General features: G+C 41.1%; 1 protein-coding gene and 1 pseudogene across 6 annotated transcripts in view; both read left to right on the forward strand.

Annotated features, from left to right (window-relative positions):
- ARHGAP6 (Rho GTPase activating protein 6) overlaps positions 1 to 17,314 on the forward strand; it is a 486,446-nt gene that overhangs the window by 394,680 nt on the left and 74,452 nt on the right. For 5 of the 6 annotated variants that reach the window (XM_019928543.3, XM_073799621.1, XM_033849658.1 and 2 more), the window contains one exon: positions 5,277 to 5,436. In XM_019928543.3, the coding sequence (XP_019784102.1) occupies positions 5,277 to 5,436 (160 nt within the window). Of the gene's footprint in view, positions 1 to 1,907; positions 2,052 to 5,276; positions 5,437 to 17,314 lie in introns of those variants that run through there. The other variant, XM_073799620.1, reaches the window with a different exon arrangement.
- On the forward strand, positions 1,267 to 2,055 carry LOC101340035 (zinc finger CCHC domain-containing protein 17 pseudogene; annotated as a pseudogene).

Consider the following 17,314-nt stretch of genomic DNA (forward strand, 5'->3'; position numbering starts at 1 on the left):
GCTCTGGGGACAGTATTACCTCCTTTGTGAAATGACTCTTCCAAAGGCTGATGAATGCAGCTGCCCTGCTTTCAAGAAAGCGCCACACTCTTTTCTCTTTCTGGGATTTGGCTGTAGCCTTCTCCTGAGCCATCAGCTGCTATAAGAACTAAAGTCTTAGGAGACAACAACTCCATAAATTCAAGTCATTACAAGTAGACCAAGCCTTTTCTCTCTTTTGGCTGATAATTCCAAATTTACCAAAGAATTTTAAAAGTCTACGAAGTTAAGAGCCACGGGCTATGATGTATAATGGACTCAGAGAAATTGAAAGCATCACATCTTCACTTTTTCATTATGCTAAGTGTAGTCATTTGTGAGCAGTTTCCAGAACTATGTATATTACTTGATTGCGTTGGAACTGTTTTAGTTGGGAGAAGAAAATGAAGACTCAAGAAAGATGCAAACTGGCCTGATTCTGTTTTGCCAGATTTGGTCATGTGTTTTGTTTCTTTCTTTCTTAGAGATAAAATATCACTTTCAGAATGTCACATTTGAACATCTTTCTTCTCCCTTCTGCCCTTCCTCATCTTGGTGATTTAGTGTACCATCCTCCCAGTTGCTCAGGCCAGAAGTGTTTAAGTCATCCTAGATTACTCCTTCCCTACCCTCCACTACATACAATTTGTCCCCAGGCATCTCTGTGGTTCTGCGCATCTCCCTATCTGTTCAAATTTGAATCAGCGTCATACCTGTAGCCCAGTGGCTCTTCTGATCTCTGCATCTTTGGCTTGCACCCTCCCTCAATTCCCTTGGAAATGTGTTTCCAGTCATCTGATCACGTTCCTCTCTTACTCAAGGTTCCTTAATGACTAGCCATCACCTGCTGAATAAATCCAATCTGCTTTGCAAAGCCTGCCGAGAAAGCCCTCCAGGATATGGCCCTGAGTTCTGCGTGGCTTCGCCTCCTGCTCTTTCCTTCCTTCTAGCCTTGTAATTTCCCCCAAACAAGGCCGTTCTCTCAAATTCATTTGCCTTGGCACCTTTGTTCCAATGTTGCATTTCTACGGAGCAAACCCTTACCCCTCTTATTCAACTTACGGGTCTCCTGGGAAACGCTGCCTTCTTATAAAGCTTTCCTTGATCCCCAGATAGATGTCAAAGCCTTTCTCCTAGGCATCCCATTGCATTTGGTGCTTACTCCTAGTATCATAATCTCTGTATTTCATGGACCGAGTGTGTTCTTCCTACCAAAATTTAACTCCTTAAGAACAAGGACTGGCTGCGGAGTGGAGACCGGGTGCTGACACCGAGACACTTGAATTAGCTTTAGCAGAAGAGAAATGGAGGAACCATAGAACATTAAGGATGAATTCAGGAAGACCCGAGACCATGGAGAACTTGCCTGCTCTCTACACTATTTTCCAAGGAGAGGTTGCTATGGTGACAGACTGTGGAGGCAAGTCAAAATCCCAGGCTGTCGGAAGCAAGGTCTGGTCCATCGAACTCACATGTCATCCTGTCGCGTGGATAAGCCCTCTGAGATAGTAGATGTCGGAGAGAAGGTGTGGGTGAAGCTTATCGGACGAGAGATGAAAAGGGAAAGGATAAAAGTATCCCTCTCCGTGAAAGCTGTCAACCAAGGGACTGGGAAGGACCTTGACGCCAACAACGTTATCATTGAGCAATAAGAGAGGCAGAGGCAGTCCTTCCAGGATTACACTGGGCAGAAGATCACCCTCGAGGCTGTCCTGAACACTACCTGCAAGGAGTGTGGCTGTAAAGGCCACTTCGCAAAGCATTGTTTCATGCAACCAGGTGGGAGCAAGTACTCTCTGATACCTAATGAGAGAGAGGAGAAGGAAGAGGCAAAATCAGCAGAGTTTGAAAAGCCTGACCCCACGAGAAATTCTTCTAGAAAAAGAAAGAAGGAAAAGGAGAAAAAGAAACAGAGAGACAGGAAGTCATCTGACTCTGACAGCTCGGACTCTGAGAGTGACACACAAGAGGGCAAGGCACACGTCAAAAGACAGCAAGGCAGCAAAGAAGAAAAAGAAGAAGCAGCACAAGGAGTGAGTGGAGAGAGTGGAGAGAGTGGAGGGGGTGGTGGAGAGAAGGAACCAGGAGCCTTGTGCCTTGAAGCCCTGGCTCCTGCAAAGACTCAGTAGTGAGAATATGGCCTTCCACCCCATTGACTCCTCTCCCATGGGAGATGGCTTCCCCTCCTGCCACAGGCAGGTTTGGGAGATATCAAAAGTATCTGCCTGAATGAGTTCTTTTCTTATCACTCCAGTCCCTTTGCAAGTGACCCCTGCAGCTGACCCATTCATTCACCCAACTTCCTTCATTCAGCAGGAGGTCCTATTACCCTCTTCCAGCTGCCACCGCCAGAGCCAGACTCCTGTACAGGAGTCCAGGCTAGGGCCACAGGTACTGCTGTGGAGGTGAGTCTGGCTGTAGTTGGAGAACAGAGTGATTGGCCCCTCCCTGTTGGCCTGCCTTGGGCTGATTGGTGGGTGGTCTCTGCTGTATCCAACACAGGGGCAGAGGGAGACTGGCAGTACTAGGGAGAACATGGTAAGAAGTGGTGCTCACTTTTTCCATTCCCCCTGACATGATTCTGCTATGTTAGAAGTGACAGCCAGTGGTCACAGCCAGAAAACCATTGTTTGCAGTGACTGAGCTTGTGTGTGACGTTCCGCCCGATCACTGAACCAGACAGCTCAAGCCACGATCATTGCTTTACTTTGTATTTACTACAATGTGAGTCAGTTGGTTCCAAAAAAAAAAAAGAACGAGGACTGTGTTGTCATTTTGACAATCCCAAGCCTAATACTGTTTCTAGCACGTAATAGGTGCTCATTGAACTTCGTTTGAATTCATTATGCAGGAGGTCATACTAAATAAAAATAAAATGTGTCTTCTAGGGATTGATTAATTTTATTTCAGTCATGAGCTATTGTTCAAAGGTTGGCAAACTACAGCCCACTGTCCAAATCCAGCCTTCCACCTGTTTCTGTAAATGAAGTTTGACTGGCGCGCAGCCACACCCATTCATTCATAAACTGTCTATGGTTTGCTCTCATGCCACAAAGGCAGATCTGAGTAGTTTTGACAGAGACCACATGGCCCACAAGTCCTGAAATATTTACTGTCTGGCCTTTTACAGAAGAAGATAGCCAACCCCTGCTACAGATACTAGAGCCCGTCGGAGGGCATATTTTTAAATGCATTTAAAGAATAGATATGTAATTCCATTTTGACACTTCAAGCAGCCGCGGGCTCCCTTAGATACCTAGACTTCATATTTAAAAATCCCCAGCTCATCTGGAACTTCCCATTTGGGTGAGGGGAAAGCAATTCACTGATATCGTACCTGTGGTGCCCTAATCTTAAAGGGTGTGAGTGAGAGGTACACCCAACACTTAAGTCCCCAGTTCCTGTCTAAACTTGTGGTTAGTCCAGCTATACCAAAAAAAAAAAAAAGAAAAGAAAAAAATCCAAAATACACTGGGCCTGGAAGAATGTTCTTCAGTTCACCGAACGTGACTGCAGCCTACCCGCTTTGCCTACATTTATGCACTCACTCCTCGGCCCTGACGCATTCCCACACCCTGTTCCCTGTGCCCCTCCTGGGTCCCTGGTACCCCTCCTTCTCACCCACTGGATGCAGATGCCTGAAGGCAAACAAACAAAAATTCCTCATCTCCTTGAAGCTCTGCTCAAACCTGGACTTCCCTGTGAGGTCTTTCCCAGCCCTTCCACCTAGTAGTGTAAATCCCTGTCCTCTACTCACACTGCCGGCCCCTTCCCTGCTTTTTGTTCCTTCCTTAGCAGTTATCATTACTTAACACGCTACATTCTTTACTTACCCTTGTTTATTTTCTGCCGCTACTAGAGTATGATATCTCCATTTGTTAAATAAATCCATGAAATCCCAGATAAAGAGGAAAAAAATAACAAAGAATTAACACAGTGCCGTTCACTCTTTGGAATGAACCTTCTAGGCAGGAATTTGCTACCAGTAGGGAACAAAGGTGTCTTAGCAGTCGCTGGGGCCAGCCTTTCTGTCTCTCTTCTTTAAGGTGAATAGTGAGGATGGTGAAGTCTTCTGGGATTCCTTAAATGTTCCCCACATCCGCAAGAAGTCCCTGGCAGTGTCTGTAGGGCCCAGCACTATTCCTTCTCCCACAATTTTTCTTGATTGTTAACGAAGCAGTAGATACCTCTTCACAGCTGTTGTGCCCTGGTTGATATCTGTGATTCGTAGGAATTCCTCCTCAGTGAGGGGACATTGGGCTTCCGAGGATTGTGAAGGATTGTTTCTTAGGTCATCGTTTTCTCACTGTCTGCATCAAGGGTAGAGACATTCACTCTCAGAGGTGTGAAATCAGACGTGTGTGTGTGAGCACACAGATAGCCTCAGGATTGTGGGAATCTTTGCTTTGATTCTTTGATGTGGAGTATTTTAGCATCAAACGTCTCTGTAAATATGTGTAGCTTTTATTGATCATATCTCTATACTTACTGTGATCAAAAGAGCTCATTAGACTGCTCTAAATAGAAACTCAGTGGTTACAATTTAGCATAGAATTTAAAAGCCTAAGATGTTTTAGCTGGAGTCCTGGTTAGTTTCAAATCTTGTAAGTTTTACAATTTGGCGAAAACTACTTAACCTTCCTAAGCCTCAATTTATTCTATATTATATTATATTATATTTATATATACTATATATTACTATAATATCAACATAATGTATCCTAAGTATATATTACAATAATGTATCATAAGTATGAGTTATATATAATAATAATATATTGTGTCATATATAATAAATATACTAGATTGTATTATTATATAGAGGAAGTAACTAAAGAGCCCTTGGCGCTTTGCTGGTACACGGTAGGCTATCAGTATACGTTTCCCCTCCTATGTCTAGTGCGCACAATGGCAGTTAGCGGTAGTTTTTCCTGTTACTGAGAAAGAAAAGCCGAAAAGTTCCCATGTCTTCCCATGAGAGAGGGGAGGCAGGACCCTTGAAGCATCTTCCCACATAGCTTTCTTTGCATCATTTTATGGGATCAGATGACCTAGCAGATACTCCAGATTTTGATGTTGGCAGTTGACTGAGTAAATCCACAGTTAAGTAAGAGTGGATTTGATTTCAGGGGTTGAGAGCCAATTTGGGAACGTGAAAATGAAGTTTGCTTGACGTTATGACCGATTGAGAGAGAGGCTGAGGCTTGCGAGTCGTAGATTACTGTGTGACCCTTGATGTGCTTCCCCTTGATCTGCAGGGTGACTTCACGTGGAACAGTATGTCGGGTCGCAGCGTACGGCTGAGGTCAGTCTCCATCCAGAGCCTCTCAGAGCTGGAGCGAGCCCGGCTGCAGGAAGTGGCTTTTTATCAGCTGCAGCAGGACTGTGACCTGAGCTGTCAGATCACCATTCCCAAAGGTAAGGCCCCATCTGCCATCACATGGGGGATGCTGGAAGTCACACATCTGCTCTGCCACAGCCCCAAGCCGCAGAGTCCTCTCAACCCCACTGTTAACACAGGGAGGAAGCCGTAGCTTCTGGGTCACCGGCTGGCGCTGGCAACCATTTTGAAAGATGTGTTCAAGTGGGACAGTTTACATGTCGACTATTATGTGTATTTAAAGGGAAGATCAACTTGGGGCATTAAAGGGGAAAGCCATGTGTATCTCAACGGTCTACGTGGCTTCAGCACAACCACTTAAAAAGAAGTTTCAGAAAGGTCAACTTAAAGGGTTAGAAGAAAAACCATGTCTATCTCAATATGATTTCAAAATAAGCAGTTGAAAAGAGTGTTTTAACAATCTGTTAAACTTCTCATTTGACCTTATGCAAACTCAGAATCAGTGATTATACCAACGTTAACTCATTTTTATCCAGTCTTTCACCTGGCCTGTCTCTGTTGGGGTTCACCACTGTGACACTGGAGCCAGTGCAGGCCTGGTTGTCTGATGTTTTTACAAACACAGATCCTGATTCTGATAAAGATGAGAAGCATGTATTTGAAATCCTTTGCTCTGTAAAGCCTGTTTCTGAAAGTTGACTATCTTCTATAAAGATACTTTTTAATGTGTATTCGTGTGTAGCCGTAAGGTAATTTGAGGTGAAGTGAAAAGCTGCGATGTTATACAAATAGAGTAAACCTGCCGTAAAAACGCAACATTGGCTGCTGTGCCTAAAACGTAAAGGAAAGCAGGAGAGGGATAGCAAGCATCTGAAAGCCAGAAGGTTGCCTTGGAAGATTTCAGTGTCTGCAGAACTTCTCCTTTGTTTTCTTTTTTTAGGGAGTTGAGGGGATGCTTCATGAATATTCATAAGATCATTCATTTCATATATACACACATACACATAGATACGTAGTTCTCAACCAGGAATGGTTTTCCCCCATTCCCCAGGTAAAATTCAGCAATGTCTGGCTCCACTTTCAGTTTTCACAGCTTGGAGGAAGGATGCAGCTGACATCTACTGCATGGAAGCCAGGGATGCTGTTAGACATCCTGCAATACACTGGACAGTCCCCCACAGCAAGCATTGTCAGGGCCCAAGGGCCCAAGTGGAGAGGCTGAGCAACCTTAATACACACATGAACACATGTGCTCGCATTCCGTCAACAGCAGTGTTGGTGGAGCTGTTTTCTTGGCTCACCTGTGTCTGATGGAAAGGGCACTGGCTTGGGAGTGTGAAGACCAGAATATGAGGACTTGTCCGGTCACCCCCTCCCCCCTCCACATGTGAGCTTGGGCAATTTACCTCTGTAGTAGGAGGCTCGGTTTTGTTGACTAGAAAGAGTAGCACAAAGACAGTGACCACACAGAACTTTTTATTGGATGATGGCTCTTAGGGCCACTTTTATTCTTTTTTTTAAAAAAATGGAAGTGTAGTTGATTTACAATGTTATCTTAGTTTCAAGTGAACATCATAGTGACTCAGTATTTTTACAGATTATACTCCATTAAAAGTTATTACAAGATAAGACATGGAGAGTGGACTTGAGGACACGGGGACGGGGAGGGGTGGGCTGGGACAACGTGAGAGAGTGTCATAGACATATATACACTACCAAATGTAGAATGGATAGCTAGTGGGAAGCAGCCGCATAGCACAGGGAGATCAGCTCGGAGCTTTGTGACCACCTAGAGGGGTGGGATAGGGAGGGTGGGAGGGAGACGCAAGAGGGAGGGGATATGGGGATATATGTATACATATAGCTGATTCACTTTGTTATACAGCAGAAGCTAAGACACCACTGTAGAGCAATTATACTCCAGTAAAGATGTTGAAAAAAAAGTTATTACAAGATAATGGCTCTAATTCCCTGTGCTGTACAATATATCTTTGTTGCTTACCTATTTTTTACATAGTACTTTATATCTCTTAATCCCTTACCCCAGTCTTGCCCCTCTCCCTTCCCACTCCACACTGGTAACCACTAGTTTGTTTTCTGTATCTGTGAGTCTGTTTCTGTTTTGCTATATACATTCATTTGTTTTAGTTTTTAGATTCCACATATGTGATATCATACAGTATTTGTCTTTCTCTGTCTGACTTATTTCACTAAACATAAGATTCTCTAAGTCCATCCAGATTGCTTCAAATGGCAGAATTTCATTCTTTTATGGCTGAGTAATATTCCATTCTCTCTATATACCACATCTTATTTATCCACTCATCTGTTGTGAATACTTCAATTGCTTCCATATCTTGGCAATTGTAAATAATTCTGCTGTGAACATTGGGGTGCATGTACCTTTTTAAAATTTTTTCCAGATATATACTAGAGTGGAATTCATGGATCTTATGGTAGTTCTATTTTTAGTTTTCTATTTTTAGCAGCCTCCATACTGTTTTCCACAGGGCTGTACCAATTTACATTCCCACCAACAGTGTAGGAGGGTTTCTTTTTCTCCATATCCTTACCAACATTTATTACTTGTAGACTTTTTGATGAGAACCATTTTACGGGTGTGAAGTGATGTCTCATTGTGATTTTGATTTGCATTTGCCTGATGATTAGCGATGTTGAGCATCTTTTCATCTGCCTCTTGGCCATCTGCATTTCCTCTTTGGAAAGATGTCTATTCATGTCTTCTGCCCATTTTTAAATTGGGCTTTTTTTTTTTTGATGTTGCGCTGTTTTTATATGTTGGATATTAACCCCTTATTGATCATATCATTTGCAAAAATTTTCTCCCATTCCATAGGTTGTCTTTTCATTTTTGTCAATGGTTTCCTTTACAGTGCAAAAACAAAAAGTTTAATTAGGCCCCATTTGTTTATTTTTACTTTTATTTCTTTTGCCTTAGGAGACAGATCCAAGAAAATATTGCTATGATTTATGTCAAAGAATGTTCTGTCTATGAGCTTTATGATTTCAGGTCTTATAGTTAAGTCTTTAATCCATTTTGAGTTTATTTTTGTATATGGTGTGAGGAAATGTTCTAATGTTGTTCATTTACATGTAGCTGTTAAATTTTCCCAGCACCACTTATTGAAGAGACTGTCTTTTCTCCATTGTATATTCTTGCCTCCTTTGTCAGAGATTAATTGACCAGAGGTGTGTGGGTTTATTTCTTGGCTCTCTCTATGTGTCTGGTTTTGTGTCAGTACCACGCTGTTTTGATTACTGTAGTTTTGTAGTATAGTCTGAAGACTGGGCAAGTGATACCTCCAACTTTGTTCTTTTTTCTCCAGATTGCTTTGGCAACTCCAGGTCTTTGTGGTTCCATATACATTTTTGGATTATTTGTTCTAATTCTGTGAAAAATGTCTTGGGTATTTTGACAGGGATTGTATTAAATCTGTAGATTGCTTTGGATTGTATGGCCATTATAACAATATTAATTCTTCCAATCCAAGAGCACAGGCTATTTTTCCATTTCTTTGTATCATCTTCAATTTTCTTCATCAGTGTTTTAGTTTTCAGAGTCAAGGTCTTTCATCTCCTTGGTTAAGTTTATTCCTAAGTATTTTATTCTTTTTGATGTGATTTTAAATGGGATTGATTTTCACATTCTCTTTCTGATAGTTTGTTATTACTGTGTAGAAAAGCAACAGATTTCTGTATATTAATCCTGTATCTTGCAGCTTTACTGAATTCATTTATTAGTTTTAATAGTATGTTGGTGGAGACTTTAGGGGTTTCTTTTTTATTTATTTATTTGTGGCTGTATTGGGTCTTCATTGCTGCACACGGGCTTTCTCTAGTTGCAGTGGGCAGGGGCTACTCTTCGTTGCGGTGTGCGGGCTTCTCATTGTGGTGGCTTCTCTTGTTGCAGAGCACAGGCTCCAGGCCCACGGGCTCAGTAGTTGTGGCTCATGGGCTCTAGAGCACCGGCTCAGTAGTTGTGAGGCATGGGCTTTGTTGCTCCGCGGCATGTGGGATTTTCCCGGAACAGGGCTGGAACCCGTGTCCACTGCATTGGCAGGAGGATTCTTAACCACTGTGCCACCAGGGAAGTCCCTAGGGTTTTCTATATGAAGTATCATGTCCTCTGCAAATAGTGACAGTTTTACTTCTTCCCTTCCAATTTGGATGCCTTTAATTTCTTTTCCTTGTCTGATGGCTGTGTTCAGCACTTCCAATACTGTGTTAAATAGAAGTGGCAAGAGGAGCCACTTTCATTCTTTAAGCTGGAATCTCGGACTCTGCTGGAGGTCATGAAAGAGTTCAGGAGGCTGGTGGACAGGCACATTTCACTGACTGATGCCTGGCTCCCTTGGCTTCCTCATCATGTGCTACTTGACACCACAACCACAGCCAGTTCCTTCCAGGAGGAAATTCCCACCCCTGTTATATCTTTTCATACTAATGTAACACAGAGATCCTCAGGTCAAGTAAGAAGAAAATCCCTTTGGCAATGGGTGAAAAATGAGTGCTAATCACCATCAGGCCAGGTTTCTGCTTCTCCCTAAGACCTTCTCATTCTGCCTCATCTTGTCTTGGTTTGGTTTTAGGGTGGAGATGAGGCCTGCCCTCGCCTCCCCATTAACTCACAAGGTGGCCCAGGTGGGGCCCAATCGTCCTGTGTCCCTTTTACAAGAACAGATGTTCTTTCAGTTCCTAAGAAAAAGTTTTAATAGAAATGTTTCTGGCAAACCAAATTTATAGTGAAGGGAATGATGACTCTAAAAAGTTATGTGAAAACCAGATTGGATGCACATCAGATGAGATACCAAGGAAAAAATATTCTTTGTAGCTTTGTTTTTAAATCCAGTTAATTTGATGTTTCTCTTTGTTCGTGCTGTTTATAGAGTCCACTAAATAAATAACCTTTACCAAACAGAGAATTTTATAAAACTTATCTGCTAGAAGCTCTGTCTCCATTGCTTATTTATGAGACTGTGTTGGTCCTAGTACATTCAGGGAAAGATTTGTTCTATCAAGATATGCAAAGATATTTGGGTTACAGGAGTTATTTTGATATTTTCCATCAAAGTAGGAGCTAACGGTTTACAAATAATTTCTTACTTACGAAGGAGAGAAGGAACTGGGTGGCTGGGTGGAAAAAAACAGACATCACCAAAGAGTTCTGAAACGATTGTTTTGGGCAGATGATTACAGACATTGAATGTTTACCAAGATCCTTCAAATGCATGGGCGGTGCTGAGTGCTATGATGGCAGCTCTGGTCCGAGGGTAGCCACTTGGTTCCATGTAAACCCCTAAGTGGAGGTTCTAAACAGGGTTCATATTCACTGTATGAATAATTTACTCAGGAACATAAATAGTTGCTGGGGCCTAGAACCTAATGAGATAGTGAGTACAATGAAAATGGAAACATACTCTTGTTCTTTGCCACGTTAGGATGACTGTAGGAATTTATTTACGGGTATCTGTTTGGAGGACCCTCTTCCTCTATGAGACTGGTGCTCCCAGGGCTCAGGTGAATGGTAATATAACATATTCATCAGCTGCTGGTATCCACCATAGAGAGGGAAGAATAGAAGATTGGTGGGTTGGGAAATTACTGGGGTTATTCCCAGTGGTGGGATCCAAGGCACAGGTAGAGAGTTTGACCTCCTCCTGAGCTTTAGTAGTAGGTGGACATTGGTTATATGGGTACAGATGTAGGTAGATTAGAAGATGATGGGAGAGCATATGGAATTTCACTCCAGATTGCCTCTTCACTCACAGCAAAATAGGAAACGATTTCATCTGCTAGGAGTGGCGCTGGGAAGGAGGTCCTAGAGGTTTGAGGAAAGAGGAGAGGAATGGAAAAGAGGGAAGCTGATGGACCAGCAATGTTGCAGGATTGCAGGGCAGCCCTAAAGGTCTATTTGAGGTTAGTAGCTGGGAATTTAAATTGCAAAATAAACATCTGGGCAGCTAAACACTGCTAAAGCAAACACACCATTTTGTAGTTTGAGTTTCCCAGCCCTGTTTAATCCAAATTTCCTCTCAGTAGAGTTAGGATTTTCTGGTTGAGTTCAATAATGGTAGAGAGGGACATGGCAGTTGAGAGTATATCTGTGGTAGGCAGAATACTGGACCCCTCAAAGATGGCCTGGAACCTTTGAATATTTACCTCACATGCCAAAACGAACTTTGCAGATGTGATCAACTCAGGTCCTTGAGACAGCAAGATTATCCTGGACTATCTGGGAGGGTCCAAACTAATCACATGAGTACGAAAAAGCAGAGAAACTTTCCCATCTGAGAGAGATACGACTTTGGAGGAATGGTCAGAGAGATGTAGTGTTGCTGGCTTTGATGATGGAGGAAGGGGCCATGAGCCAAGGAATGCAGGAGGCCTCTAGAAGCTAAAAAAGGCAAGGAAACAGATTGTCCCTAGAGCCTCTAGAGAGGAATGCAACCCTGCTGACACCTTGATTTTAGCCCAGTGAGACCCATTTCAGACTTCTTGTCTCCAGAAATGTCAGACAATAAATTTGAGTTGTTTAAGCCACTAAGTTTGTGGTCATTTGTTACAGCAGCCATAAGAAACTAATACAGTATCCAAGGGAATGATTATAATCTCAGACTATGGACTCTAAGTTGAATGAGAAGTTAGAAATAAATATAAAAGACTTATATTTTTCTTGAATAAAAAGAATCAACAATATAAAGACGTAAATTATGTCATAAATTATCTATAAACCGAATGTGATTCCAAAAAACATACCGACAGAATTTGTTTTTGTAATATCACTAAATTGATCTAAACATCATCTTGGCGAATAATTATATGAGAGTAAGTAGGCAGGGGAAAATCTGAAGAAGAGGTCAAATGGAAATTATCCCTATCCATTTATTAAAATGTCATAAAACTAAAGCAGTTAAAAGAATATTGTACTGCTTCACAGTAGGTAGATCAATGGGGGACAGTAGAGTTCAGAACTGAGCTAAAATAAATGAGAACTTATGACATAAATATTGCATTTCTTGTCAGGGGGAAATGATGGCTTAGTATTGTATTTGTGACAATGAGACAGCCATTGAGGAGAAAAATCAGGATTCTGACCTTACTCCTTACATCCAAATAAACTGATGTGGAAGGAAGATTTGAAGATTTAAAAAATGAAACTATAAATGCACCAAAACAAAACATAGCTAGATATTAATATATTTTTACATGGAGGAAGGCACTACCCAGAAAACATAAAGAGAGTGACCTGTTTCACTACGTTAAAAAAAAATAGACTCATCTGTGTGGCAAATAAATAAGTGAATAAATAAATAAAGTAGAAATTTACAACACATTTGACAAACTAAAGGCTAACTTCTCTATGATACAAAGCTTTATTACAAATTAATATGAGAAAGAACATAATTAAAATGTGGACAAATTATAGGCAGCTCACAGAAAAAGAAATTCACATGATTTATAAATATTTGTAAAGATGCTCTCACCCTCATATTCATTCAAGAAATGCAAGCTCAATGACAAGGAGAATTTTTTTTCTCTTAGACAGGAATGGCTCCAAAAGTTGGATGGTATACTTTCTGGGAAAACAGACACTCATGTACTGTTGATAGGACTATAATTGTTGCAGCAACTTACAAGGCGATTTGGCAACATCTAACTCTTAAATGGCCCAATAATGCTACTTCTGGGAATGTATCTCACAGATATATACTTGTATTAGTCGAGATAGGCTAACCGTTTAGTACCTTAGTACTATAAAAGTTTCTTTCTTGCTCAGGCACCATCCACTGCAGGTTGGCCATGAGGATTGGGAGGGGAGAGTGTTCCACACAGTTATGCAGGAACCTAGGTTTCTCCAGTCTTGTGGCTCCTCCCTCCTCTATATCTATTCAACCAGGAGACAAGCAAAATAAAAACTAATAAGATTTACATAAACCTTTTAAGATGACTGATGAGCTTATTAATTTGTTACCCCTTCTAAACTTGATATTTCAAAAAGGGAATTTTGAAGATGCTATAGAGAACCTAGTGGTAGAAATCAGGAGGCCTTTTGGTGGGAGGGATCATATCTATCAATAGAGTTTTCCCTGTGAGCTTGAGTTTGCCCCATGGAGGCGACCATGGAATGTTTCTACCCGTCAAAGGCAGCTCTTGGCATGAGCTCTTTGTTTTTTTTTTTAACGTCTTTATTGGAGTATAATTGCTTTACAGTGGTGTGTTAGTGTCTGCTGTGTAACAAAGTGGTCAGCAATACATAAACATATATCCCCATATCCTCTCCCTCTTGCATCTCCCTCCCACCCTCCCTATCCCACCCCTTGAAAAACTAGAAATAGAACTACCGTACGACCCAGCAATCCCACTACCGGGCATATACCCTGAGAAAACCATAATTCAAAAAGTCATGTACCACAATGTTCATTGCAGTATTATCTACAATAGCCAGGACATGGAAGCAACCTAAGTGTCCACTGACAGATGAATGGATAAAGAAGATGTGTCACATTTATACATTTGCATAAGCTCTTGGATCAGAGTTTCTAGTCTGTAAATGTCTCAATCCTTAACAGCAGACCCAGGAAACAAATGCAGAGACCATGGTCGAATATTTAAGCAACGCCTGATGGCCTTCATGAACTTTTCATGTATTCAGAACACATCAATGGAGTATTGTTTATGTATCAGATTCAATTAATGTTATTTTGATAGCATTTAATACCAATGGTCTAAGGCAGGGGTTAGTGAACTGGCCCACTGGCCAAACCCAGCTCACCATCTGTTTTTGTAAATAAAATCTTATTGGCACACAGCTATGCTTAGTCATTTACGTATCATCTGTGGCTGCTTTTGAGCAACGATGGCAGAGTTGAATAGTCGTGACAGTCCATATGCCTCAGGGAGTCTCAAACATTTCCTGTCTGGCTCTTTACAGGAAAAAATGGCTCACCTGTGGTCTAAGGTAAAATAAAAGGAAGTGACTGACTTACACCCAATCTGTAAAGCCGCTTAGTGTAGCCTTTATCTCACTATAATGGAAACTAAGTATTTAAAGCGGAATGGTTTCATAAGAGAGAAATGCATGTTCAAGTTTTCTTTAGTGCTTTTTTTCTTCACTTAATTTCCGATATCACAATTGAGAAAGGCTTCGTTTATGTATTTTAAGAACAGTCTCATGGAATGAGGAATAGCTGATGGTTTAAGAACATGTGGGCAATAGTCTAATAAAAGAGTACTCCTATGCCTCAAAATTGCTGTTATATGGATTCTATATAAAGTGGTCCCTCGCCATTGTCCCTCAGGCAGTGTAAACCCCAAGTAAACAACTCAATGAAATCAAGAAAATGATATTCTTGGTTGGCTAACACTGCAGCTGTCTTTGGTTTGTGATTCGAATGTTGATTTTAAAAATAAGGGCAACCTGATGGGCAAGGAGATTGAGCTTGGGTGTTTATGCAACAACCCTAGACAGAAACTATAGCTGTCCAATTTCTATGTTATCCCTGCCGGCATTGTCCATTTGAAGAGGTGAAGCACGAGAACTGTTTATCAAAGCTTTTTGTGTAAGTAAAGTTGAAGTTGCAACCTGGGGTAAAATCCACAAACTTCAGTGTAGGTACAAATGCTGATAGGAGACAAACATCCCCAAATAGGGTGATCAAAGAATAATGTTAGACCACTGGGCTCAGTGGCCCTCAACAAATGTCTCTAGTGTGTGAGCTATAGAGCTAGTTGTATCTTTTATTTTACATCTCAGCCCAGCAAACACATGAACCAGATGGTGTTTATTGTTATCTGAGATACACTTTGATATCCTCTATAATGTTCTCTCCTATTGTCTTCTGTTTGATTCTATATCATTTTCTAAAATACGCTTGTCATGACATGCTAAGTTTTCATGATTCATTAATAAGTTATGACCCACAGTTTGAATATCGCAATCTTGAAAGGCAGATGGAATGGAAAAGAGGCGATCCAGAAGAAAAGAACAAAATTGGCAGCAGGGAAACCTTTCACTTGTTCCCTGCTGTGGCTCTTAGGGCCTTGGTAAGGTGGATGGGGCATTGGTTCCCTAGGGCCACAGAAAGGAACCTAGGCTAGACCCTTGGTAAGCATCTAGTACCTTCTCTATCTAGAGCCCAACATTGGCGTACCATCCAGGGGCTTCCCGTGCTGCCTCACTGCTCTCATGTTAAAAGTAGTCCACATCCTCAAGGAGTTCTTAATCTGTCGACAGAGAAAGCACAGACACATCAGAGCAGTGGATATCATCCTGTCCAAGTTACTTTTGGTGACCCTTACAGGTAGAAGCTGCTTCATCCACCTGTTCCAATGAAACCCAGGAATGACGAGAGGTTTCCCTGCAGGTTGTCGTTGAAAGTTTCTTCTTGGGTGCTCTCCTCTGTACCCCAGGGCTTTTCCATGTCACGTTCTCAAGTGCGTGCTGCTGTTTGATTCTGTTCTGTGCCAAGCAGGCAAGCCATTACAATAGTCTGTGCTTACTTAAGCCATATGTTTTGTGCCGTCATATTCACAAATGGCTTCCTTTATGTTCTTAGACAATATAGTTTTCTAGCTGAGGTCTTGTCTCTACTGGCCACATTTACACATACGGATGTATCTTTGTTGGAGTAGCGGCTATTATTGCACAAGGCTTTGGCATCTTGGACAAAACTTTTGTCATTGCAGTTTGTGAAATATTCTGGCACCTTTCAAAGATTTCAAGACTACACTCTTCTCTCCGTTGGGATCATGGCCCAAAAGTAAACTTGATAATTACGAAGAATGTCCCATCCTTGAAATATGAATAGGAGCTTCCATTTTTGCTTTTTTCTTTGTTTCTCCATGGGCAAAAACAAAGGCAAATAGTAACAACTGAAATTAAATACCAAGTGTTCTTTAAACCAATCAAACTTTCTAGATAATTTGAAATTAAGCCCTCAAGATTATTTAAAAATTTAATCAGTGGGTGTTTATAAAGTTTTTTATAAGTGGAAAGCTCTGGAAAAGTAGTTTAAGGTGGTCTTCACTTAAGATAGGAGAGGGCAAACTACAGCCTAAAGGCCAAATCCAGCCCACTGCCTGTTTCTGTAAATAAAGTTTTATTAGAACACAGCCCTATGTATTTTTCTCGGTATTGTCTAAGGCTACTTTAGTGCTATAACAGCAGGGTGGAGTAGTTTTGACAGAGACCATATGGCCCACAAAGCCAAAAATATTTGCTATCTGGACCTTTACAGAAAAAGCTTGCTGACCTCTGATTGAAGAGATTAATATTAATTTGGTATAGTAATTTACAGTTATTATCCATGTGGTTGATCAATTATACCATCCTATTCATTTCAATTTCTTCACTCTCTTAGTTTTACTCTTCCATAATTGAGTGTTTTTTAATTATCACACTTTCACATCTCTCAGATGTTTTAGTGTTTATATTATATGTAATCAAATTTTTTTTTTCAAAGTGAGCAGTAAATTCCCTTGGTGAAGCTAAACAAGAAAGAAATGTCAATATTTTAATGAGCTGCTCAAACAGCTGATGCCACCATGCAGGTTATAGAATGTTGGTTATGCATCAGATGGTGACTTTAATAAGAAGTCAGTCTCCAATATGGGTTGATTATTAACTTTATTATTACTATCTGGTTTGATAACTGAGAATTTAACTGTCTTTCTCTTTAAGGACTTTACTTATTTACAAATTTACAGTTCTTTGTAATCTGATCTTCCTGCTTTTACCCTCCTTCCTTATCTTAGATGCCACCCAACACACACAAATTCAGATCTTCTAGGGATGTCTTTCTTAGGGCTATCTAGCACTATATGACAAGACTGGTGCAAATATACGTAGGAAAATCACATCCCACAACTGGAGTTTTGGGTTATCCATCGTTAAGATGCTTTGGCTGCAAATTATGGAAACCAAACCAAAAGTGA

This window comes from Tursiops truncatus, chromosome X (genome assembly GCF_011762595.2).
Source record: "Tursiops truncatus isolate mTurTru1 chromosome X, mTurTru1.mat.Y, whole genome shotgun sequence".
Lineage (NCBI taxonomy): Eukaryota > Metazoa > Chordata > Mammalia > Artiodactyla > Delphinidae > Tursiops > Tursiops truncatus.